General features: G+C 39.7%; 1 protein-coding gene across 3 annotated transcripts in view; it reads right to left on the reverse strand.

The window, feature by feature from the left end:
• OGFRL1 (opioid growth factor receptor like 1) overlaps positions 1-27,819 on the reverse strand; it is a 61,668-nt gene that overhangs the window by 25,374 nt on the left and 8,475 nt on the right. For 2 of the 3 annotated variants that reach the window (XR_013276768.1, XM_077487399.1), the window contains exons 2-3: positions 9,554-9,643; positions 7,453-7,534 (exon numbers count right to left, since the gene is read on the reverse strand). Coding sequence is in view for 2 of the 3 variants with exons in the window: in XM_077487399.1 (XP_077343525.1) it covers positions 7,453-7,534; positions 9,554-9,643 (172 nt within the window). In the remaining variant the exon portion in view is untranslated. The remainder of the gene's footprint in view (positions 1-7,452; positions 7,535-9,553; positions 9,644-27,819) is intronic. The other variant, XM_077487400.1, reaches the window with a different exon arrangement.

Consider the following 27,819-nt stretch of genomic DNA (forward strand, 5'->3'; position numbering starts at 1 on the left):
ATATGGCCGTTCCTGTTTATGAAAGGTTGATTTATTGATTGACCTCTTATGAACAGGACTGCTGGAAATTTTCAGTTCGATCAGCACTGCAGACAATAGGCTGCAGCGTTGATTAGTGTATTCCAACAGGGGAGACTCACTGCTGTCAGAATACAAAGACACATCCTCACCAAATGTGTGGATGGGGAAAATTGGCTCGGTTTTTGTTTCATTCAGCCAGCTGTCTAAAAAAAAAATGGAATCATGTATGTCTTCCCTTGAGTACAATGGAATGAAATAAAGGTCTTGGTGGTCTGTTCTGGGAGTGAGAAGACCCACTGGTGATACAGACATTGCCCTTTTTTAGGTTGGAGAGAATCAAGCGAAATATAACTAGGATAGTGTGGAGATTATCCACAAAGTGCATTCAGACTCTTAATAATAATGAATCTATTTGTTTGAGTGAGAATTTGAGGGGAGGAGGCACAAACAAACACTAACAAACACTAGTGTGTGTTTTTTTCTTCCGAAGGAAGTGGTCACAGAATATATACAGTAACATATTTGTGTGAAGTTTGTCTTGCATTTTCATATTAATTCACTTAGATATGAAGTTTTGTGTTTGCACAGAATGGCACTTTTGCAATTAAATACTTTCCTAGCACAAAATGATATAAGGTTCATACTGATGAACTTTATAATATAGAGTTACATATAATTCATTTATGGATAATTAATTTAGCACTTTATGGTAAAAGATCCTTCATTTTTTTTCCCACCATAGATTATATATTATATGTTACTGTTGAGTTTTTTTAAGTTCCATTTATATATTGCACTTTGAGAAGAATGTGATGTGATGTAATTATATAGGGTCATTTATATGGTTTGTAATTTACTGGGTCATTATAATCTTAAATAAGAACCCTCTTAGGTAGTGATGCTTCTCTTCTATGATGTCCAAAGATGTCTGCTTTACTACTTCCAGAATGCCCGGTACACTAAGACAGGAAGTGTGTTATTGGCTGGATTACTAGGAGAAATTAAGGAGAAAAAAAAGCCTAAAAAAAAAGAAAACGAATGCAGACACCACATCTAAGGATTGGTAAGCTGTAACATATTACAATTTTGTTTTGGTGTTTAATACTGCTTTACATTTATACATTGAGGCTTATTTACGAAAGGATTTGGGAATGTTCACACAATAAAATGTGTGACGATTTACATCAACTATCTAATCATGGGTAAAGAGAAACTGCATTGGATATTTGAAGTGAATCTTCATCCATTTTATATTGTGAACATTTTCAAATCCTTTAGTAAATCAACCTCAGTTGTCTTTTACACGTCAGATATTTATTCACCAAATTAAATAAATGTCCATGATAATTAACCTTATATTTAACCTTCAACTGTTTTATTTAAGAAGATAGTAAAAAAAATAATCCTCCGGTCAACTGGTGTTTGGAAAAAAAAAGTTTTTACCTCTTTTTTGTATATTAACCACTTCAATACACTTATACTCCCTTCCTGTCCAGATCAATTTTCAGCTTTTAGTACTCTTCCACTTTGAATGTCAATTACTCAGTCATGCTACACTGTACCCAAACAAAATTGTTATCATTTTTTTTCACACAAATAGAGCTTTCTTTTGGTGTTATTTTTATTTTTTGCGACATAAGTGAAAAAATTGCAAATATTACATTTTTGTTCATAAATTTGGGCCAAAATGTATACTGCTACATATCTTTGGTAAAAATAACCAATATTAGTGGATATTATTTAGTCTGTTGGAAAGGTAAACTCCACAAGCCATGGTGCAAATCACTGAAAATTGATCACACCTGATGCACTGATGGCCTCATTTCTTGAGGCCCTGAAATGTCAGGACAGTACAAATACCCCCCACTTGACCCCTTTTTGAAAAGTAGACAGTCCAAGGTATTTAGTAAGAGGCATGGCTAGTTTTTGAAGTTGCATTTTTTTTCCACAATTCTTGGGAAAATGAAGAAATTATTATTATTTTTTTTTTTTCTACACAAAATTGTCAAGTTATTTTTCACACACAGCATATGCATAATTCCAGTTACACTCCAAAATACATTATGCCACTCCTCCCGAGTATGGTGATACCACATGTGTGAGACTTTTTCACGGCCTGGCCACATAGAGAGGTCCAAGATACAGGAAGCAATGGAAGGCATCTAGGAGCATAAATTACACATATAATTTCATAACGACCTATTACACTTTTGAAGGCCCTGGAGCACCAGGACAATGGAATTACGCAAAAAATTACCCCATTTTGGAGATCAAACACCCCAATGTATATTTTATGAGGCATTATGAGTCTTTAAGATGTCCTCTTTTTCCACAAGTTTTTGAAAAACGTTTCTTTTTTTTTTTACACAAAGTTGTCAATTTATAAGATTTTTCTAACACATAGCGTGTACATAGCAAAAATTACACCCCAAAATAAATTCTGCTACACCTCCTAAGTATGGTGATACCACATGTGTGAGACTTTTACACAGCCTGGCCACATACAGAGGCCCAACATTGAAGTAGATCCTTCAAGAGTTCTAGGAGCATAAATTACACATCAAATTTCTCAACCACCTATTACACCTTTGAAAGCCTTGGAGCACCAGGACAACTCACAAAAAATTACTATACTATTTTGGAAAGTAAACACCCCAATGTATATTGTATGAAGCATAAGGAGTGTTTTGAACATGTCATTTATTTTCCAGGGAGCACCGCCAGGCGTTCAAGGAGCATAAATTACACATGTAATTTCATTCCTACCTGTCATACCTTTGAAGGTCCTGGAGCACCAGGACAGTGGAATTATACACAAAATTACCCATTTTGAAAAGCAAACACCCCAACGTATATTCTACGAGGCCATGGGCTGCAGATAGGTACTTGGGTAATCTGATGGACTGCAGCTAGGTACTCGTGTACATGATGGGCTGCAGATAGGTACTCGGTACTCTGATGGGCTGCAGATAGGTACTCGGGTATTCTGATGGTCTGGAAACAGGTACTCGGGTACTCTGATGCACTGCAAATAGGTATTTGAGTACTCTGATGTGCTGCAGATAGCATACTTGGGTACTCTGATGCACTGAAGATAGTGTACTTGGGTACTCTGGGCTGGAGATAGGTACTTAGGTACTCTGGGCTGGAGACAGGTACTTGGGTACTCTGATAAGCAGGAGACAGGTACTCAGGTACTCTGATGGGGTCCAGATGGGTATTTGGGTACTCTGATGGCTTGGGACAGGTATTTGGCCCCTATGAGGGGTTGTGACAGGTACTCAAGTACTTTGATGGGCTGGTGACAGGTACTCTGATGGGCTGGTGACAAATACTTTGATGGGCTGGTGACAAATACTTTTTATTACAGTTGTTCCTGCCAATGTCATATTACCAAGGCCCGATAAGGAAGTGGTTATAATTCACAGGGGTCCATTTGATAACATTTTCTTCTGGAAAATGTCAGAATCTCATGTTTGCGCTATAACACATCGGAGCCCCCTTTTACATTACAGTCACTCCCCCATATGTCACTGTCTTCAGGGATCCCTTCACATTACAATCCCCCCTTAACATCACAGCTTCCCCTTTACATCGGGGTCCATAGTCCCACTTTACATCACAGACCTCCTTCACATCACTGTCTCCCCTTTAAAGCAGTCCAATAGTGTCCTCAGTTCCCTTCACATCCCAGTGCCTCCTTTACACAACACAGTGGCCCCTTTTACACATCACACCTATGCAAGGTGGTATGCTGACAGTAAATTAATGGTCTGCTTGTCACATGAAAAAAAAAAAAAACAAGCAACAAAACCTGAATAGCACACTGCAAAAGTGTGATTCAGCCCTAATCATACAGCAGGCAATGCTACCATGACCAAGGCGAATAACCTTAAACTAGGGTTGCACCAATACTAGTATTGGTATCTGTGCTGATACTGAGTATTTGCAGAAGTATCAGTACTCGTGCAAATGCACCGATACCTTAAACTGATACTTTCAGGCTCGGTTCTTTGAGCTGTCAGTGGGTCTCCCCAATGTTAAAGAAGTCCAGTAATTGGAGCTGTCAAAAAAAAAAAAGCAGTCGGCAATGTTTATTAACAACATTGCTCAGCCCTGAAACACTAAAATAAAAAGAAACATTGTTTCTTTTTGTATATTTCTGTTTCTTCATCTGCAGATCAAAGGGATGAACAAATGTTCCTCTGTTTAACCCCTTAATTTACTCTAATCAGCCTTAACCCCCCTAGCGGTAATCCCGAGTCTCGGGTTGGGAATTTAATAGCAGGAGCGGTAACCCCTGAGCCAGACTCGGGATCGCTTCGCTTGATGCAGGGGAGGACGCAGTGAGACTTACTTACCTTGTCCCCTGGATCCAGCGATGTCCGCCGCGCTGTGTGATCGAGCTGTCCTCCGCTCAATTCACAGTGCCGAGTGCCGCCGAGCTCCGTTCCCTGCGATGTTACGGTGCACTGGAGCGGAGATTGGCGGCAAATTCAAAAAAGTAAAAAGACACAAAACACACACACAACTGTAATCTTACAGATTACAGTACTGTATTACAAAATTACACACCCCTTTTGTCCCTAGTGGTCTGTGCAGTGCCCTGCATGCACTTTTATATTATAAATACTGTTTTTTCTGCCTGGAATTTGGAGATTGTCCATAGCAACCAAAAAGTGTCCCTTTTTCAGTGTTTTAGGATTTGATTACATTATTGAATAATTTTTATTATTCTTTATTATATTATAAACTTTATCCTACCCGGGATGTCTGCTAGACTCTGGTTTGAAGAGATTTAAGAGCATTATTCCTAAAAATTACAGGACTACAAAATAAAACGCCAAATTTCCATGCAAAATAATTGTACCGCTTTCAGCACCTAATTCCAGACTGAATCATACCGCCAGGGAGGTTAATTAACTCCCTATTCTCCTCCATGTAATTATTATTTTCCTGCTTTTTTCCTTTTGTTCAGATCGATTTTATAAACGATAAACAATTAAAAAAATTTTTTGTTTGCTTTGTTAGTGAATATTTTTACACATATATATATTAAAATATATTTACACATTTCACATTGAAAAAGCGCTACATTAAAAAAAAATATAAGAAAATTATTATCAGTACATTTGATGACTTGACAAATGTCATTTTGAAAGTACTTCATGTTTTCATTTACTTTTAAAATTTGATTTTAGAATGAATGTAATTTTCCAAACAAAAGTCACATTCACGGTTAGAAATGTGTTCAATAAAAATTTTCTATCCTGCTCCTTTGCGTATTCTCGTCACTGAAGTTAAAAACAAACATCAGTTTTACTCCACTAACAATTCGAAAATCAAACACACATTCCAGACAAAATGTTTCTAGAATATGGCCAGTTTAAGTGTTGTAAATACTAATGCTGTGTGATACATAGAATATACAGTAATGTCTTACAGGGGTATTCAGAGCCTTAAACAATTTTCATTTTAATGAATAACAAGTATTTCTCATAGGCAAGAGGCTAAATACTTTTGAAATATGCTGTATGTAGATACTATATAGAAAGGATATTTTTTACCAAAAATGGTGGCTAGTAGCAACTAGGTTTCCCAACTGCTTTAGTTGGAGAAGAATATCTACAAAAGGAGTTGCAAAACATGAGGGCTTACCCTGCATTCTAACCTTATTTTTATCATTAATAAAGAAACTCATTTTAAAAACTTTAAAAAAACTTGTAAAAAAAAAACTGTTCTAGTCTCCCTCTCAAATCCCATTCAGCATTATGATTTGTTAGTTGAAGGTTCTAGGCTATGCTACATTGTTAGTTGAAGGTTCTAGGCTATGCTACAGTCACTGCCTGATCTTTTTAAAATATAAGTAACTCTACTCTCTAAATTCTTCATTAAATAAAAATAAATAAATAAACAGCAGCTGAACAGGACTCCTATGTTCAAAGGAAAACGACAGCAATATCACAGTTAAGGACCCACATCGGATGAATTTCCACTTTCACTGGCCTTATTATAGCCCCTGATAACAAGATATGTGAAAATGTAACTTTCAGTGAAGAAAAAAAGATTACGAAGCTCTCACTCAAACTTAGGACCCATATACAAAGATATTTAAAGGACTTTCAACTGTACGTACATACCAGTATATGCCATAGAATTGACTTATTCCCACTCCCTAAATTTGTAAATACTTTGTTCATACTGGGCTGTATAAAAGAGAGACTGAACAGTGAACACACACAGCTTCTGCTGTGCCTTCTCTTAAGTATAATGTTTTTTTTAACAGTTTGTGACACCAGTGCCATAAGTACACCTTATATTAAATTCACATATAATATAAATATGTTATATTAATAGTAAAAAAATATATAAAAAACATTTATAAAACATACAAAAACAAAATAATACTGACTCAAAACCTTTATAGTTTCTAATTTAAACTACTACTACTACTACTAATACTACTACTACTACTGCTCAACCGATGCTCATTTAGCTTTTTTAATACAAATGCAGCTATCTAATTCTTCTCCATTCATGCTATTTGTAATGCATGTAAATTTAATTCCACCATCAACCTCCTTGATGGTATTTCCGAGTGTGGCTCGGGGTGGATTTTCAGCACCAAAAGTGGTAACCGTGAGCCACACTTGGGAGCACATCTCAGTATCCAGGTACAGCTCACTCACCTTGTCCCCAGGATCCTGCGATGTCCTCCCCACTCTGTGTGAGAGCCGTCCTCCGCTCGATTCATCACAAAGCCAAGCTCTGTTCCCTGGAAGCATTGCGACGCACGGGAACGGAGAACGGCGCCAAAGCCGAAAAGTGAAACACACACACAATGCATACAGTACACTGTAATCTTACAGATTACATTACTGTATCAATTTTTTCACATCCCTTTTGTCCCTAGTGGTTTGTCCAGTGTCCTGCATGCAGTTTTATATCATACATACTGTTCTTTCTGCCTAGAAACTGGAGATTGTCCATAGCAACCAAAACTGTCCCTTTATATCAAAAGCAGTTTTAGACCTGCTAGAAAACAGTGATAATAAATTAGAATCATTTGCAGAATTGAGTGATAGTGATTTGTGGGGAAATCCATCATCAAACACTGAAAGTAATGACAGCGACAATTCTGCAACTGAGCAAATTTCAGTGTTTTTGATTTGATTACATTATTGAATCATTTTTATTATTATTTGTTATAATTATTTATAGTTATTTATTATATTACAATTTATGATTTCGTGTTTCAAACTTTATCATACCCGGGATGTCTGCTAGACTCTGGTTTGGACAGATTTAAATAAGTTATTCCTAAGAATTACAGGCCTACAATATAAAACACCAAATTTCCATGCAAAATAATTGTACCACTTTCAGCATCAGAAATCTGACATAATCATACCGCCAGGGAGGTTAACATACCATCAGGCTTAAAAGGGATCTTGTTCATGTAAAATCTGAGATTGCACAAGTCATTTTGACAACGTAGATCTTTAAAATTCTGCTGGAAAACAAAGAAAGATACCTAGTGATATTCTGCCTGAACCAAGTATCATCATTAACAATGGATGTATCAGTAGGAATTTTTTATGGGTAAATTTATCAGTACTGCATATTCTTTACCATTACTGCAGAAGGAGATCCTGTCAGAATAGAAGTTTGGGGATTGCCAATGCTGACTTGCCTTTAAATGTAAGCATTTGGGTGGGTTATCGTTACCATCCATTTTATGCTACTATAGTAAGTCAATGACCAAAGAAAGCTAATGCATTTGTAACTCTTATAAACCTGCATACTTATTTATGGTCAGAAACTCAAATAGTGAAGCAAGGATGAGGATGAAAGCCACAAATCTTCCCCCCCTTAAGCATAACATTTTGCCATTAGCGGCTTCCATATTTCTATCTTAACAGGTTCGATTTAAACCATTTTTTTCATACTGTATACTGTCTATCAGAAAGATAACTCCATTCCACAATTTTCAAAAGTACTGATGCATTGTGCACCCTCCCCCCCCCCCCCCCCCTTTTCCACCTGCCCTTTTTTTTCTTATGAATTATTCAAATATCCTCCCTGTTATTAGACTGGGATTTACCCAGATACTTAATGCTACAGATGATCGATATACACTGTTTTCATTTTCATTGTTTCTTTAAGATGGAAGCTTGTTGCAATTTGTTATATTTGTAATATCCCTTATATTGAATCTCGTACTATACCAATTGTATGGCTAAGATATTGTTAAATGGTATAACTGTATAAGCAATATTTTTCTTCAATAAACCTTGTTTAGAAAAAAGAAAAGTACTTAATTTGCTTCTTACATTTGGTTTTTGGATTGAATGTACTTTCCCAAGAAAAAAATTTCCATCCTACTCCTAATTTTCTCTTCACTGTGTTTGAAAACAGTTTGACCCCTCTAACGATTAGAAAACCCAATGAACGTTCCAAACATGAAACATTTTAAATACAATTCTACTAGCCTATGGCTAACTTTACACACTAACTAGGGTTTATTCACTAAAGGAAAATAAACTGTGTACTTTCTAAAGTGCAGTTAAACTCTGCGAGAGCAGTTGCCCCAGAGCTTAGTAAAGTAGGAAAAGCTCTGCTCAATTCCATCATCCAATCATATGAAAGCAAAAGGGCTGTTTTTTAAATTAATAAATTTTCCTTGCATGTGATTGGGTATTCTTTGCTAAGTGAAGCTTTACCTCATTTACTAAGCTCTGGAGCAACAGGACTAGCAGAGTGCAACTTTGCAAAGTGCACAGTCTTTTTGCCTTTAGTAAATCAACTCTAGAGGATCACAGGGGTTGATTTACTAAAAATTCAGAGTGCAAAAGTTGGTGCAGCTGTGCAAAGTTGCCAATCAGCTTCTAACTTCAGCTTGTTCAACTAAGCTTTGCTAACACAACCTGGAAGCTGATTGGTTTCTCTGCAGAGCTGCACCATATTTTGAACTCTCCAGTTTTAGTAAATCAACCCCTAAGTCTCCTCAAAAGAAAAAAAGGACAGGGGCTGAGATTCGAAGGGATGCAAAACTCAGATATTTTAAGGCTGGGTGCACAGTAGCTGAGGCCGTGGCTCACAGCAGAGGTCCGGTGCATGTCTGTTCACTGCTTCAGGTGTGAATTAGGTCAGAATTTTTGGCTGAATTCACACCTGAAACGGACCAGAAGAAGCACTGGACCCTTCTATAATTTGGATCGTGACTGCCCCGGAGGTGCGTGAACCAGCTCCATTGAGAGCTGGTCACACTCTCCTAACATGCGAATTGGATGTGGGGAAATCCACATCCAATTCGCATCAGTATAAACCCAGACTAAAAATGTTGAGGTTGGAGTCCTTGTTTAAATAGTCCATGAGAGGTAAGGGTATGTTATACCAATTCAAGAGCTGAAATTATGATTTTTGCAAATGAACAATGTTGACCGTTTCTGTTTAGTTCTATTTTAACACAAAGAAGACACCTTGAAAAAAAAAACATGGATAGAGGAAAAGGATGTCATAGAAATCTTACTGGGTATTGGTGTCGATACTTGCACAAATCTCTTGCTGCATAAAAGCTTCTCTTTGGTTTGATGTTCTGTTCCAATGCATTGCTGTCATTCTGAAAAATACAGATTGAAAGATTAAAAGCATAGTAATAAAAATTCCATAGATTTCACTGTGGGAAAGCAACACATTTACCTAAAGGTTTAAATATGGTCTCCCATTGAAGAAAATATACAAAGATTATTATCACTGAGCAAAATATTCCCCACATGTCTCCTGAACTGTTTTTTTTGTACAGGAGTTCTCATTATATGTGTGTCTTCCTATTTAAATTGAAAACAGTGGGATCTGTCTGTTCCCCCATGATGTTAGACTGAATGACTCAGAATAATGCAAATGACACAGGTACATTGAGGAAAGCAGGAGAGTAGTGAGATCTGTCTAGGGAACAATTAGTATCTTTCCCAAGAGCAGCCTTTATGTGCAGTGCTGTGCAAACATTTCAGTCCAATATACAGTCCAAGTAGAGGCTTACATCGGTACCCCGTCCTCTGTGCTGGCAGGCCTTATCAACACTGTCCCCCAGTCTAGTGTGCCCACAGCTTAGATTACACAGCACACAATTATTTCAAATAATACATGCTTGTATAAATCAATGAAAAGCAACAAGAAAATATAGGTAATGACATTCCTGACCTCTCTTTTTGAAAATGCTAGCTGCCTGGCTGTCATGCTACTCCAATGGCTTCAATACTTTGAGACAATGAGAAAAAGCAAGTATGTAGGTGAGGAGTTCTGACTTCATTTCTTCTATGAAAATGAAAAAAATGAAAAATAAAAAAATAAAAAATGAAATCTGTGAACCTTTTCCGGGTCAAAGAAACTATAAAAGTAGCACACAGACAAGGAACTAGTATTCTTGGAAGACAACAAGGGGCAGCTCCCATGAATATATAAATAAAAACTAAATCTACCCCTAACCTAGACACTCAAAGTAATACTTAACATTAACCAACACTTACACTTAAAGTGGATGTAAACCCAAAATGTTTTATTTTGGCACAATATATTGTATGGGATTTCAGATCAGCTGTGCCTAGTCTTGCCACAAAGAGTTAATCCAGCTCTGAGCAATCCTCATATCTTTTTTCAGTGAAATAAAACAAACTTTTCGTTCTTGCTCCTTGCTGTGATTGACAGGTGATTTACATATCTCGTGCACTAGCCTAAGGTTATTTTTTAATTCCCACCCCACTCCTTTCTTCTGCTGCTCTGCAAGGATTGGCTGCTCCACACCTCAGCATGATTTGGCATGTTGAAGTCATGTGGGGACTTCTTAGGGTTTTGACTGGATGTTAGTGATCATAGCAGAAGTTCAGTGTAAGAAATACACAGGAGAAAATGCATGTTGATAAGGGGAGTGTAGAGGTGGGCGGGGAGTCTACTGACATCACGACTCCATCCACTGAGCCCTGGAAAACAGACCCACTCACAAAATCGGCAGTTTTTCGGGTCTCGTAGCAGACAGAGGGGAGACATTTGACAGATAAGTATTATACATGCAGGAGGCATGAATATCCTTCTAGATAACCAATATTGCAGTAGTTTAGAAAGAATGAGAGTGGGTTTACATCCACTTTAAGCCATAAACTTCATCCTAAACCCAACATTTAAACTAAATTACTGTATTACACATTTTTTGACAACTGTGCTGGCAGCATTGTTTTTTTTCATATTTTTATTGTAATTTTGATTATACATTAATTTATTATAGGTGTACGGCCCCATCATGCAGGTGTTTGGGGTGTAAGCAAAGCCCAAATAATACACATAAAGTACAACCATAGCAGATATTATCACCAATAGAAAATAAAGTTGTACAGTCGATAAAAAAAATTTTCAAAATGAGTTTTGCATTCTTCACAGTCTAGCTCACAACTGATTGGTAGGAATGACCAAGGAGCAAGCACTTCTAAAGAGATGGCGGGGATACCTACCTCCTTTCAATAAAAGGAAGAACAGAAAACACTTTGCTATTTTTTTACCCCCTTTTGCTCTGTACACATTTCCAGTTGTAAATTCTTCTGCACAGTTTATGAAGGCATTTGCTTTAAATAAATTATGATTGAAGGGTTCCTGACATTGAAAAAACCAAATATGTCAACAACATAACCGATAATCTAATTTTTATCATAAAGATGAGATGCACTTATGCTATAAATGCTTAGCCAGTTAATTGTAATGCATCTATGATTTACGCTACAAAAGCGTACATCTCTTTCGTACATATAAATCCTTCATGGTATATTAAATGAGTCACTCTATCCCCTGAGACTAGCAGAAGTTGAAATGATAAGTAAAAAATAGAGCTTAGCATAGAGAAATTTCTGATAAGAATATATAGACTTGCATATGCTGCAAGGAAATCTGCTTCATATGTCGCATTTGTTACAACAAATCAAACAGCTATTAGACATGAGCTTGAGGCATTAACTCCACAAGTTTAAATGTTTAATTAAACAACTTAAAGCATAACTCCACAAAGGCTTCCACAAAAAAAAAAACATACAAGATTAGCATATATTCTAATTAATAAGGATTCTTTACAAGTATTTTACTGACAGTTTATATGTTGTAGGGCTTTCCCCCAGGGAGTTTATGTTCAAGTGCTGAAAGCATATAAGCAAATATATGTTAAAGGGGGTTTTCACTTTCAGCTAAATAGTGGAAAACCCTTTGACTTTTCGTGCCTGGCAGCATAGATAGCAATCAGAAGTTCTCAAGCAGCTGCAGGGCTCCTGTCCATTTCCTGGCTTTCTTCAGCTCCATAGTAAGCCAGCACAGTTCCTGCCAAACTTGCATGTGATTCAAATAATCCATAATTTACTACAATAATAAATACACACATTTTTAAATGGATGCAAAATAAAAATATGTAAATGTTAAAATTATATTTAAACGTTATTAAACCCAAAAGCAAACATTTATTATATTGCAGCTTATCAATTCTTATGCCGCGTACATACGATCGGACTATCCGGCGGACTTTCTCTTAATTCGATCATGTGTGGGCTCCAGCGGACTTTCTCTTCCCAAAATTGTCCTCCACTCGGCTTTTAGCGAACAATCCGTTAGTCTGTATGCTAGTCCAGTGGACTAAAACTGACACTAGGGCAGTTATTGGCTACTGGCTATGAACTTCCTTATTCTACATCATCACGTTGGAATCTTTTGGAGTGATCGTATGTGGCCAAGTCTGTTCGCTTGAAAGGACCTCAGTTGCAAAGTCCATCGGATTGTCCACCGGACTAAGTCTGCCGGACAGTCTGATCATGTGTACGTGGCATTAGAGTTCATTCACACAGGGGCAACATGACTTGCAGCACGACTTTGGGAGGAAACTTGGACACGACTTGAGTATGAATCACAGCACGACTTGGGCGACTTCAACGCGACTTGGGGTGACTTACAACACGACTGCAGGGGGGGTTCCTCTTAAAATCCATACCAGACCTAAGGGCCTGGTTTGCCCCTGGAGGGGAACCCATGCCGGTTTTTATTATTAGAGAGGCGACTTTTCCTGTAAAGTCACTTCAATATAGATGGAGATCCGACTTGGAGGCAACTTCCATTGAATTCTATGGGTATAAGTCGCCTAGAAGTTGGATTGAAGTCGTACAGGAACCTTTTCTGAAGTCGGAGCAACTGCAGTAGTGTGCATTAAGACGGATCCATTCACTTACATTGATTTTTTAATGTAGCGTGACTTGAGGCGACTAGGGGCGACTTGGGGCGACTTGAAGTCGGATCCAAAGTTGCCCCTGTGTGAATAGACTCTTAGATATGATGGCTGCATTAATTTTCTTTTTTTAGTCTTTCTTTCTTCTATTTTCATCTGGTTATCCAGTCTTTCAAAAGCACAACCTCTCCAGCAGAATGTATCAGAATCAGTTTTATAGGGATGAGGCAAACCTTTTATCCATGGCAGGGGTTCTTAAAATGATCAGCTTTTATTTAATAATTGAAAACCTTTATCCCAAGAGAAAAAATAAATGTTTGCTGTACCTGGAGTTTGGCTTCAATTTGTTAGTGTATTTAATTCTGCTAATACATTTAACACTCCCCTCCCCCAGACTGCTATGCCTTCTGAGTTAATTCATTCAGAGTGGGGGCAGTCCTTGTACACACAGTCGGAAATTCCGATTTTTTCAGACGGATTTTGTCTGAAACTGGTGTTGCATACATACAGTCGGACAAAGTTGTCGGAAAGTCCGATCGTTCGGAACGTGGTGACGTTCGTTGCGTACAATGGGAAAACGCAGAGGCTAGTAGCCAATAGCTTTGGTCTCGTAATTTGATCTGAGCATGTGTGGCACTTTGTACGATCAGAATTCTCTACAAACGCTCGGAAAAGTCAGATCGGATCATGTTGTCGGAAAATTTTATATCCAGCTCTCAAACTTTGTTGGTCGGACATTCCGACGGAAAAAGTCAGATGGAGCTTACACACGGTCGGATTACCTGACAACACGGTTCGATCGTGTGTACAAGGGCTAATACAGTAAAAGTGGTACTCTCCAGATCACCAGATGAAAACAGAGGGGGAAAAAAGCCAAAGAAAAGAAAACGGATGCAACCACCACATTAATGATTAGCTGCAATATACTACATTTTGGTTTTGGGTTTAATACCAAACTTACATGCTATTGCTGTTTTATAAATCTTCATCTCATACTGCTCACGCTGCCGTACTCCAGGTTCATGGACACCCTTCCCTCCTCCTTTACAGCAATCATTGACAGCAACCCCTGAGTCAGCGTGGCTTTAGCACATCTTGGGAATGGCTGCATGTAAAGTTGTAGTTCTAAACTGGAGCAATTTTTTGTGGATCTACAGGAAACTGTATAATCAGTTTGTAACGGGAAATACATTGAGCTGGCATTTCTCTTCTACATGTAAAAATCATAATTTTATTTGCAAGAAAATTACTTAGAACCCCTAAACATATTATATATTTTTTTAGCAGAGACCCTAGGGAAAAAAATTGCGGTCATTGACATTTTTTATGTCGCACGGTATTTGCACAGCAATTTTTCAAACACAATTTTTTGGGGAAAAAAACACTTACATGAATTAAAAAAACACAAATATTTACCCCATTTTTTTGGGATAATGTGAAAGATTATGTTATACCAAGTAAATGGATATCAAATATGTCACTCTTTAAAATTCTGCACACTCATGGAATGGCGCCAAACTACAGTACTTAAAGTGGTTGTATACTCAATTTTTTAACTTTTACCTACAGGAAAGCCTATAATAAGGCTTACCTGTAGGTAAAAAAAATATCTCCTAAACCTGTACGGTTTAGGAGATATTCCCCTCGGTATGCGCCGCTGACTGCAGCGGCGCATGTGCACAAGGGGATTCTCGGCCTGAAAATCCGGCAGTGGCCGACCGGCCGGAACGAAATCTCCCGCGCGCATGATGATATCGCGGCTCCGGCCACTCACAGCGCCGGAGCCGCGATACCCGGAAGAAGCGCCGAGGGAGCATGTCGGCTCCCTCAGCGTGGATCGGGCCAGATGTCGGGGCCTCGTTCTAAGGTAAGTATTTCATAATGAGCTAGTATGCGGTGCATACTAGCTCATTATGCCTTTTGCTTTGCAGGTTTAAAAAAAAAAAAAAAGTTTGCGGGTTTACTACCGCTTTAAAAATCTCCATAGGTGACGCTTTAAACATTTTTACAGGTTACCAGTTTAGAGAGGAGGTCTAGTACTAGAAATATTGCACTCACTCTAACAATCGCAGCGATACCTCACAGGTGTGCTTTGAACACTGTTTACATATGGAGGCACGACCTAGGTATGCATTTGCTTCTGCGCGCGAGCATGAGGAGATGGGGGTACTTTAAAAGAAAGAAATTTTTTTTTTTTTACACTTTACACTTATGTTTTTGCCCACTTTTATTTCTATTACAAGGAATATAAACATCCCTTGTAATAGGAATATGGCATGGTAGGTCCTCTTTGCAGTGAGATCTGGGGTTTATAATTCCCCACATCTCTCCTCTATGCTGAAAAGCCTGAAAAAATTATCTCAGGCTTTCCAGAAAAAAAAAAAAACAATAGCAGTGTTTGCATCTGGCAGAGCCAGAAGTGACATCATGACTTTGCTTTCGGCCTCCGAGGGTCATAGAGATGGCAGGGGACCATCTGGTCCACGGCCAGCTCTATGGTAAACCACAGCACCCAGCGGATTCATTCTTTGGCTCCGCGATCGCTGGAGGGAAAGGGGGGATATCCCCTCCCACCGCCTGTAAAAGCAATCAAGTGGCTAGATGCAGATGCTATGATGGTTTTTACATTGCACAAAATAGTGGGCTGAAAAAAAAGATATCTGAATGATGAAGGATCAAAGTAAATGACGTCATATGATATCTACCTAGGGGAAGTGGTTAAAATGGGAATTCAGGTCACTTTGGGAGATATCCTATAACTTCCTGTTGCGTAGTAGGAAATTTCCTCAGTGGTACACAGCCAGCAAATAAATGATCGTGTTGGGGTTTTAGCTATATGTACACTTTCATGTTCACAAACTGGAATAGAGAATTTCTTTAGAGACTTTTGTAAAGTTAACAGAAAGCTTATTCAGATTGACAAATCTGACTGTACTCTTGTTCCAAGGATGTACCACTGTACTTTATCTATGTATTTAAATACACTATTTCTTCACTGGACTATGGCCTGGGAATGTGGAGATTGAGTGATCAGTTAATGAGAGTTCAAGGGAAACCATTAGGAAAGAAATCAATAAGCTTTTTTTGAACAATGACTACCATGATGTATCTATTTTTATGATACGATCTGCTTTCAAGACCCACGTTAGATTGTTATGACCTTTAATAACTTTCAGATGAAAAAAACACCACCTCCAGAGCTACTGGAAATGTACATTGTCCTTATACATGAGAGTCACAGGTCATGGTCCCCAAAACCAGCTGTTCATGTGGCTGCTGATTCTATGCAGGATCAGTCTGCTGTTTTGCAACTGGGACCCATGCTTGATTCCTGTTCATTGGTTGAACCGCATTCGAACTTCAAAGAGTTCTTTTCAGGTTGCAGTATTTAGACTTTTTCACACTCCCCAATGGTTCTAAGCAAGAATTGCTGCTGGACACATCCTCTGAGGTCATGCCCAGAAAATCTATTGAAACCTACTGAGTGCACTTGGGAGTCATGGAGCGAAGACCTGTCTGAATATCTGTCCCCCAGGCTTCTGTACCATTTATGACCTCAGCCTGTTTCTCCATGATTCTTTTTATCTGCCTGCCCTGACCTTTTGCCTTTTAGACCACAAATTTGTGTTGATTTTGTACCATGTTTTGTTTGTACCTACTGTCATCTGTACCTCTCTAAGTGCAACCAAGGGCAGCAACCTGAGAGCCATCTGCAGCAACGTTCATCATCCCTTGCAGAGTGCTCTGGTGACCATCAGGTCATTCCTTAGAAGTTATTTTGAGATGGACCTATTGTATACTGCTAATATACAGTATATATAATTTTTATTATGTATTTGTGTTTTATTTTATACTTTACTTTATGCTATGCATCTCTGCCTCTAATCCATATCTGCCCCCTAAAAGTAGGATATAAAGAAGCAAAAAAAAAAAAAAAAAACAATCCTATATATAATTAAGCTGTAAATTTTATAAGGGATGATAGGAATTTTTCCAGCCAATGGTCTATGAAATCTGGTAAAGCCATTTTTTTTTTCACATAGAAAAAATATACATAAATGAAAGGTAGGACAGAAGTTCATCCATGAGCTTCCCACCTAATTAAACAAATAATATTTTTTTTACAGATCTCTTTGACTAATGCCCCACACACACGATCAGAAATTCTGCAAAAGTCAGATGTGAGCTTTTGGTCAGAAATTCCAACCGTGTGTATGCTCCGTCAGACTTTTGCTGGCAGAACTCCAGCCAGCAAAAGACTGAGCGCAGGTTCTCTATTTCTCAGTCGGAAAAAGTTCCTATCCGAAAATGCGTTCGTCTGTATGCAATTCGGACACACAAAAAATCACCCATGCTCGGAAACAATTCGACGCATGCTCGGAAGCATTGAACTTCATTTTCACGGCTCATCGTAGGGTTGTATGTCACCGTGTTCTTGACAGTTTAAAGTTGAGAGAAGTTTTGTGTGACCGTGTGTATGCAAGGCAAGCTTGAGCGGAATTCCGTTGGAAAAACCATCCAAGATTTTTCTGACGGAATTTCTGATCGTGTGTATGGGGCATACACATACAATATAAAAAGTGTAATAGTTTTACTTTGGCAAAATTGCATTTAATACTAGTTTCAAATGCTAATAGTGTATTTGCATTGCTGGTTGATGCCATATATCACATACTGTATACTGGTTGCATAAATAGCATTGTTTATTTAACTGACTAATGGTTTCATGTTTCTTTAGCACTCTATCAGCAATGTAGTAATAGGTTACGTAATTCAAATATTCCCTCACCTAATCTCCAGTATCAAATAGACAGCTATATGAATTCTCCAGACACAAACCATGTTGATGCATGCTATTTATTTTGTTTACATTAGCAGTTTCTGGTAATTGGCCTATTCTAAATGTCTGTGGATGAAAAAAAGAGCATGGCAAACACTTTTTACAGTTATCCTCTGAAACTGTGATGGTTTGCAGTAATGTGGCACACGTCATCTTTGCATTGTGCCATTCTACCCAATGAAATTGTAAAAAAATAACAAAGAAAAGATTAAAGTGTCATTAAAACCACATCATAAAAGACTATGAATCAATCCTGTATTACATGCTGTTCATACTCACTTTCACTATGAGATTAGTTTTCTGTATTCTGCAAAAAAAAAAGGTTGATCCTGCTCAATCTCCCCCTTTTGTCTAAGTCCCCAATTCAGCTAGGGATTTTGCAGAGCAGTGTTGGCAGCTCTGCACATGCTCAGTTTTCAGTGAGTTTCTATGCTGTGCATTTCCTCCCTATCACATCTGAGCAGCCCATGTGACTATAGAGTTACATATGTGGGCGTATACACACTCACAGTGGTAAATGACAGTACACTGCCTCTCTCCTCCTCCTTGCCCACTAACAAGCTAAACACAATGGGAAAGGGATATTACATGTGACTGATGGAGGCTTCACCTCCCTCTTTGTCTAAAACACAGGATGGAGGGGCATGACACTGCCTGTGACTGGTAGAAATCCACTCACACCATGTTATTACCAAAAATAATAAAGATTTGATTTCAAATATATATTTTTATGACAATTTAAAATGGTTTACTGATATAAATTATTTATTTTTACTCTGTATTCCAAAGGTTATTTTTTTATTTTTAATATGTGACCAGCAGCAGAGGACTAGAAGCTCCTCCTGCTTATGTTTTCCTACAGACAGGCTGGGAAAGAGCTAGGTCATGTGACAGCTGTGTATTGATTAGAAAAAAAGGTGCTTAGATTTATTTTTATTAAAATAATTGCAGTGCCATCATCCATATACAGAAATAGAATGGACAATACAAATCAAACAGTGTGTGTTTAGTATCACCACTGCACCAATGTTGGTTGGTACAAAGTGGCTAAAAGAGGTAAAAATTTACACTTTCTTATGTTTTAGACATTACATTTCAAGAATAAAATAGAGTGTGTGCATTTCACCATCCTCTATCCCTTTAAAAACACTGTAAATAAAGAAAAACATGTAGTGATCTGCCAGAAAGCTCACAATATAGTGCCTTGGGCCGGCCATACATAGGTCGAATTTAGAAAGAATTTTCTTTCGAAAATCTTATTTAAGCATTTTCGTTCTAATTTTCCACCATTAGTTTTTTGTGTGGCCATCGAATTTCAGTAATCGGGCATGTTGGAATTTTTTTTAAAACGTACGATTTTCAAATCAATGATGGGAGAATTATGTGAGAAATGTAATCGAAAAATAAATTTGCATGTGCAAAACAAGAAGATTCCCAGCCACGAAAATTATTTTCTGTAGCAACATGAGGTGAAATTGAAGGCTTGGTTGGTCGAATTTCGAAATCAATGGTGGCATCATCAGATCACAAAACGCACAAAATTTCTGATTTTCAAAAGATAATTCTTTTGAAATTTGACCATGTATGGCCAGTCTTAACTGCACTGAAATCCCAGGCAGCATGATCAGCCCTGCCTGCTGGACTAAAGACCTTCACTTGTTTCACACCCTTCACTGTCCCACTGCACATGCATACATTATTTTCCTAGCAAAACAATGCAGCTGCCTTGACCCACAGAAGCCCGTCCACACACTTTGTGTAGGGAAATGGCACGGGGAATGTCAAAATCAAGAGGCATATTTTAGGCTGGCCATGAGTCATTTTTTTTCATTCAACAAGTCTCTTGAACAAAAGAAAATTACTTGATTCCCCCATCCACATTCGATGTGGATAAAGGAATCCCTCATGCTGAGTAATTGTAGACTTATTGAGAGACTTCTCTACTGTCAGAATACACAGATCAGCCCTGCCAGAGAAACAGGCTGGTTGTACACAAATTAATCTATTAGGGGATTGGGTGTGGGGGGGTTGGGGGTGGAGCTTTGGAAGTACATTTGGGTAATGCCTACCAAGTTCTGGGAAAATTTCCTTGCAAAGTGAACATTTACTTTTATTAAATCAACCTCATGGTGTACTGTTGTAGATCACCAACAGCAGTTCACCTACAGTAAAACACTACTCACACAAAGCGTTAGTACTTGGGAAAGGAAACTGTACAACACAAAATGATTTGCAAGGTGTTACAATCTCCCACTAATTCATATTTACTAGAGAAATACACAGAGGAAAAAACACTGAATAAGAACAGGACATTTTCTGTAAAAAGACAGAAATATTTCACAAAATTTACTGAAGCAATAAATATTGCATTAAAAATGGAAAACAAAAAAATTGGCGTTCAGCCAAGGTTTAGGGGGTTTATTAAACAATTTACTTTGCACAGAGAATATGACAGAATTTATATACCTCTAGGGAACAATATGTAAGAAGTAAACGTGTATGTACTCTAGGTGATGGTAAGGCTATAGAAAGAGTGTTATGTCGAGAGAGCAAATTACACTTAAAAAATGTGTAAATCAACCCCATAGTGACCTGGAACCAACACTGCTAATGCCTGTCTCACCTGCTCTTTAGACCAGGGGCTCCCAAGCATATCAAGCAAAGCATAGCTCAGGTTGGCCATTCTGCTCTTGAAACCATTCTGCAGTGGTTTTAGGCTCCATGGTACCTTCTTCTGGTTCATTAACTGACTCACTGGTACATCAAGCAGAGGAATCCTGGAGGAGCCCCCACATGTAGTGCTACCCCCCTCAAGTGCCACTGGTAATTTGGGTCCATTGCTCTTGGCCTAGCCATGTGCGAGGCCTCACCCCCACTGACACCATCAGTACATCTTTCTGTGACAAAAAAAAGGGGGTTGGGATACTATATTTGTAATTATAGTTCACACCCAGTGTCCAAACACCTTAATAAGATGTACTGCCTTGTAACTAAACATATGTAGAGCTGTGGATAACCAAGCAGTTAATATGGCAGAAAACTAGACTTGCTGGCTAGTTGTAAAAATACTTTATTAAATAGATGGCATTATGATAAATATCAAAACTAAAAACTAAAAACAATGTCACACTAAAGACACCCGGTCCGAATGTCCATGTGGATGAACACATCTAGTGCAGTACCCTGAAATTGTGCACAATGCCTAGTGTGCAACTCACATGTACCTCATGGCTACCTAAATACCCCCTAAGTTGAGTGTCTCTGGTTGGAAATATATTTCCAATGATACTGAGAAAAGTACAGTTCCAATACGACTTTAAGAACAAGATGCAGATATCAGAAATCAATCAACAAAAATTATGGAAAATCCTGGCTCAGGTAATAGTTTTTTATCCAACGAGAATTGATTGATAACACTCAGTTATTTGATTAGGGGATATGGCACTACTAAGGAAAGTCCTAGGTCATTGTAAGGAAATATAGAGTGTCAGTCTATATGCCGATCAGGGAGTATACAGAGCTGGCTGTGCTTACCTAGGCCTTGGATAGCCTCCCGATACATCCTTTGAATGACCTCCTTATATCTTCCACCTCAGAATAGAGGTTATCTGGTCTTTCACTGGCTCCAGTTCCTCCATGCATTCACTGGAGACTGCAATGATTTGTGTGTTGTCTCATATGAGACGTAGCTCCTATGGAGTCAGATTGCAAGACTGTATGGAGCAGTTGATCCTACACGGCTTGTCTCATCACAGATCCGCGTTGTATATCGCTGTGTAGACTGTGAAATGGAATCACTCTGGGATTCCTAAGACTCCTTAGCTGTTGTGCATGTCCATTTGGCGTCCAGTGTTTTTGGGCCGGTGACACTATGGTGACGTCAATGCGTTTCGCTAGCTTCATCAGGATGAAGTTCCTCACCTCCCCTAATCAACTAGCTGGGTGTTATCAATCAATTCTCATTGGATAAGGAACTATTACCTGAGCCAGGATTTACCACATTTTTTGCTGATTTGTTTTTGATATCTGCTTTTTGATCTAAAAATCATATTGGAACTGTACTTTTCTCAGTATCAATAGCAATATATTTCCAACCAGAGACACTCAACTTAGGGGGGCTATTTAGGTAGCCATGAGGTACATGTGAGTTGCACTCTCGGCATTGTATACGATTGAGGGGTACAGCACTAGATGTGTGCATCTGCATTGACAGCCGGGTGACTTTAATGTGACATTGTTTTTATAGTGGTGAAGGACAATTGTCAGCACTGTGTGTTTTTAATTTAAATTTTTGATATTTATCATAATACCATCTATTTGATAAAGTATTTTTACAACTAGCCAGCAAGTCCAGTTTTCTGCCATATTAACTGCTTGGTTATCCACAGCTCTACATATGTTTAGTTACAAGGCAGTACATCTTATTAAGGTTTTCTGCCGTATTAACTGCGCGGTTATCCACAGGGTATGCTCTGTTTTCACCATGTGGTGATCACCCTTCCTTTTTCTCTACACCTTTCTGTGAACGTCAGCAGACACACAAGAACTAAAGATAAGAACTAAAGATAAACAGACTGCATAGACAAATTAAGGTAATAAACGTATAACAGAATATATTGGCACTTGAAGTCAATCAGAGTGAGCACAATATTAGAGATATAACTGACCTCCTAAGTCCTTTAGATTTATTCAGACTCCAGCTTTTACTGCAACCCCAATGCACATAAACAGTAGGTCTCCATATGAGTACAACAAATGTATGAACTTGAGAGCTTGCAAACAAAGGGGTTCGGTTTAGGCCTGCAAGATGAAACTCACAGTTAAACATAAACTGCCCTCAGTATAGGGTGGTTGGAATATGTCTTTGTGGTGGGTCTTCTGCCAGCTAAGTTGGGGCGGCCATCAGCTTGTGATTAACAGTTCACTCCTTCGATATACATAGAACGTCCAAAGAGCTGAAATAAACAATCCTCCAATTGTAGATGACTGGAACCATGTGCCATAACCTTACCAGTTTAAAAATAGCGAGTGCATCTGGTAATGCTGAATGTGAGGTACTTTATTTTTTGCTGGATGAAGCCTCAGCAGCCAGAACCCCAAAAACATCCATGTAGATATACAAGGAAAAATACATCCTAAATATTATCAAACTTAAACATGTATAAAGAACTGACTCTAATGTCAAGTATGTAAAGTAATACATAAAGTTAAAATGTCCTGTATAATACCCACTTTCAGACCAGACCATTTTTCTGGCTTAAGACCAGACCACTTTTTGCGATTCGGCATTGCGTCGCTTTAACTGACAATTGCGCGGTCATGCGACGTGGCTCCCAAACAAAATTGGTGTCCTTTTTTTCCCACAAATAGAGCTTTCTTTTGGTGGTATTTGATCACCCCTGCAGTTTTTATTTTTTGCGCTATAAACAAAAATAAAGCGACAATTTTGAAAAAAACGCATTATTTTTTACTTTTTGTTATAATAAATATCCCCCAAAAATATATAAAAAAACATTTTTTCCCTCAGTTTAGGCCGATGCGTATTCCACATATTTTTGGTAAAAAAATCGCAATAATCGATTATTGATTGGTTTGCGCAAAAGTTATAGTGTTTACAAAATAGGGGATAGTTTTATGGCATTTTTCATTAATATTTTTTTTTTTTTACTAGTAATGGCAGCGATCAGTGATATTTATTGTGACTGCGACATTATGGCAGACACATCGGACATTTTTGACACATTTTTGGGACCATTGTCATTTATACAGCAATCACTGCTATACAAATGCAGTGATTCCTGTGTAAATGACACTGGCAGTGAAGGGGTTAACCCGGGGGTGGCAGTGTAGGGGTTAAGTGTTCCTAGGGGCGTGTTACTAACTGTGGGGGTCTGGGCTTTGTTTTAGTGAACACTGATCTCTGCTCCAATCACATGGAGCAGAGATCAGCGTTACTTGTTGCTAGTGGGTTTACTTTCTCTTTCATTCCCTGCAAAGGTAAAGCATAATGGACTACTATGCATCGCATAGTAGTCCATTATGTGTCACTTACCTGACACAGGAGCCAGCGAAGTCACCGCTGTCCCCTGTAGTTCCGAGCGTCCATCTTCTTGGTGGGTCTCGCTGCTCCGGCGCTATGATTCGCCGGGGCAGCAATGATGTCACTCCCGCGCATGCGCACGGGAGCCGACACTTGCGGCATATCGCAGCGATCTGCGGCTTACCCAGTGTGCCTGCGCGCCGCTGTCTACGGCGCATGCGCCGTAGACAGCAGTGGCTGTCTTCAGGTAAATATCTCCTAAACCGTTTAGGTTTAGGAGATATTTCTTGGACCTAAAGGTAAGCCTTAATCTAGGCTTACCTGTAGGTCAAAGTGGTTTGTAAGGGTTTACAACCACTTTAAAGCAGAACATCAGTTACATACAGTAGTTACATAGTTAGTCTGATTGAAAAAATACACAAGTCCATCTAGTTCAACCAATAAATTTGGTTAAAAAAAGAGTTAAAATAGGCAGTTCCGCTATTCCTTCCCCCTGGCACTAATGCAAATATTTTTATTTTTTTCGGGAGCAGGTACCTAGTTTTGAAAGGTACCCACTACAGCTTCCAATGGGATTATCTAGGCCAGCGGTTCTCAATTCCTGTCCTCAGGACCCACTATCAGGCCAGTTTTTAAGGAGACTAGAATACTGCAACCACTGAGCAACAAATGATATCACCTGTGATGTATTTCAGTTATCTTGCAAGCCTGGCCTGTTAGTGGGCCCTGAGGACAGGTGTGGAGAACCCCTGATCTAGGCAATCTTAGTGAAGTTTGGTCCCCTCCTCACCGCCCGCAGCCTCCTGAGACATGTCACAGGTCCCATGAGGTTGCAGGACTATTCTCACGGTGCACATATGGGAACAAAATATGGTTGCGCTCTAAACCCTTAACCCTATAAAACGTGATAATGAATGATCAGTTAGTGAAAACTCGAAAGAAACAGTCTTTCTTGGGATTCATCCAGATTGCCTGACTAGCATTTCTCAGCACGCTGCTAAAAGCCTGAGCTGCCTGCTCCTTCCCCCTCCCCAGCACTGGAAGGGCAGAGCAGAAAGGCGGTGACGGACAGTTACAACTCTATGTTCAGAGAAGACTAAGAACTGAGTGATCATGTGATCGCTCCGTTTTCAGTCTAAAGGCCCATACACACGATCAGACTTTTTGACAACAAACATGCAAATTAGCTGTTTTGGAGCAACATCCTACCGTGTGTACGCTCCATCGGACAAACTTTTTTGGTTTTCATCTGACTTTTGTTGGCTGTGCGAACGGACAAACTTTCTGGCAACAAAAGTCCTATGGAGCAAAGTCTGATCGTGTGTACAGAAAACCATAGGACTTTTGTACAAAGTACAAACGGGCATGCTCAGAACCAATGCAAAAGATCAGACAACAATACAGAAGTTGACCAAAGGTGGCGGTAAAGAGCAGAAAAACCACATGATTTGGTGAAAGTTGGCTGAAAAAGTCCTGCTGTGTGTATGCAATACAAGTTCAGGGCCGACGCCCTTTGTACAAAAATCCAAGGGAAAGTTTGTACAAAGTCCTATCGTGTGTATGAGGCTTTAGAGCCAGCAGGGGACAGCCCTGCAGCCATATTGGGGAGTATGTATGTTTTTTGTTTGTTTGTTTTTTTTGTTTTTTTTTAATTTATTTATTAAAGGTACTTATATACCAGATGATAAACAGAAAGCTTAAGAGACATAGCCGTGTGCTGGAGCGATTGTGGCACAAAACCAAATCCTAGCGAGCATTGACCCTTTATAAATCTGCATTCTTAAAGAGGAACTGAAGTCTGCTCACATAATTTGTAATAAAACCATCTTTGCCATTCTGAAGCTTCCCCCCAACCACTTTGCATATTATTTGATATATACTGTGATTCTGTACTTGCCAAATATGCTGCAGAAATCTCCCTCCACTGAGTCTGGCTGCAACCATTTTAACTGGGGGCAGCTGAAGCTGCCTGTTCACTTCCTGAATTTACACAGACTCACCTCCAGCTCTGCACCTCTCAATGGCCCTCTTATGACTCATGCCCTCTCCCTTCCTGGCAAACTCTCACAAGAGTGAGAGAGAGAGCTGTGCTTGATGTCATAAACCTAGGCGTTTTCCCAGACAAGAAACAGGCAGTATAAGGTATTTACTGGCAGAAAAAAAATGTTTTACTATGCAAAGTTAAAACAACAAAGGCAGAAGATTTAAAGATGAAAAAAATTACTGAAGTTCTGCTTTAAAATACAATCCCTCCCTCCCTGCTGCTAAACAAACCTATGTTTTCACTCTCATTAACACTCTGTCATCCAGTCCTCGTTGTCTCTTCTCTACTGTTAACTCTCTACTTTCTCCACCATCATCTCCACCCAGTAACTCACTCACTGCTCAAAAGATTACCAATCGCTTCCTAAAACAAGATTGATGCAATTTGCATGGCATCTCCACTCAGGGCCGGCGCTACCACTAGGCGAAGTAGGCAGTCGCCTAGGGCACACTACCACCTAGGGCGCAACTACGGCCTCTGCCCAGTGTGAGCTCCTCTTCTGCTCTCTCGCCCCCCCTGTGGTGTTCCACCGGCGCCACCAATCCCCCATGTTTCCCGCTGAGCGCCCCCACCGTACTCATCTCACAGCGCCGCTCCGGGACTCCTTTGCTCCAGCCTGTCCCTCTGGAGCGGCGCTGTGTGTCTGTGTGAGTGCAGCGGAGGGGCGGGGCTCGGCGGAGATGGGAGCTTCTAGAGGTCGGTCAGCTGACCTCCTGCCCGGCGGGGACATCATGGAGCGGGGTTGACGGCGCTGGCCTGGTCCCGGCGGGAATATGATGGAGGCGGAGCGGATGGATGGCGCTGGTGTGGCCCCGGCGGAGCGGGTGGACGGCGCTGGTGTGGCCCCGGCGGAGCGGATGGATGGCGCTGGTGTGGCCCCGGCGGAGCGGATGGATGGCGCTGGTGTGGCCCCGGCGGAGCGGGTGGACGGCGCTGGTGTGGCCCCGGCGGAGCGGATGGATGGCGCTGGCGTGGCCCCGGCGGAGCGGGTGGACGGTGCTGGCAGTGCAGAGGAGTCGGAGAGGCCCGGATGATGGTCGCTGAAGGCAGCATCAAAGAGCAGAGGTAAGGAGGATGGATCCATTGAGCTGTATGGAGGGGGTTTGTGTGTGAGTAATGCAGGAAGTAGGAGTCAGGTAGGTCAGTGTGATGTGTGTCAGTGTCATGCCAGTGTGGTGTGTCTGTGTCTGTGTATGTGTCATGTCAGTGTGATGTGTCAGTGTATGTGTCATGTCAGTGTGATGTGTCAGTGTGATGTGTCATGTCAGTGTAATGTGTCAGTGTGATGTGTCATGTCAGTGTGATGTGTCAGTGTATGTGTCATGTCAGTGTGATGTGTCAGTGTATGTGTCATGTCAGTGTGATGTGTCAGTGTATGTGTCATGTCAGTGTGATGTGTCAGTGTATGTGTCATGTCGGTGTGATGTGTCAGTGTATGTGTCATGTCGGTGTGATGTGTCTGTGTATGTGTCATGTCAGTGTGATGTGTATGTGTCATGTCAGTGTGATGTGTCAGTGTATGTGTCATGTCAGTGTGATGTGTCAGTGTATGTGTCATGTCAGTGTGATGTGTCAGTGTATGTGTCATGTCAGTGTGATGTGTCAGTGTATGTGTCATGTCAGTGTGA

Source organism: Lithobates pipiens, unplaced genomic scaffold, assembly GCF_037356315.1.
Source record: "Lithobates pipiens isolate NorthernLeopardFrog02 unplaced genomic scaffold, aLitPip1_a1.2 Scaffold_18, whole genome shotgun sequence".
NCBI lineage: Eukaryota > Metazoa > Chordata > Amphibia > Anura > Ranidae > Lithobates > Lithobates pipiens.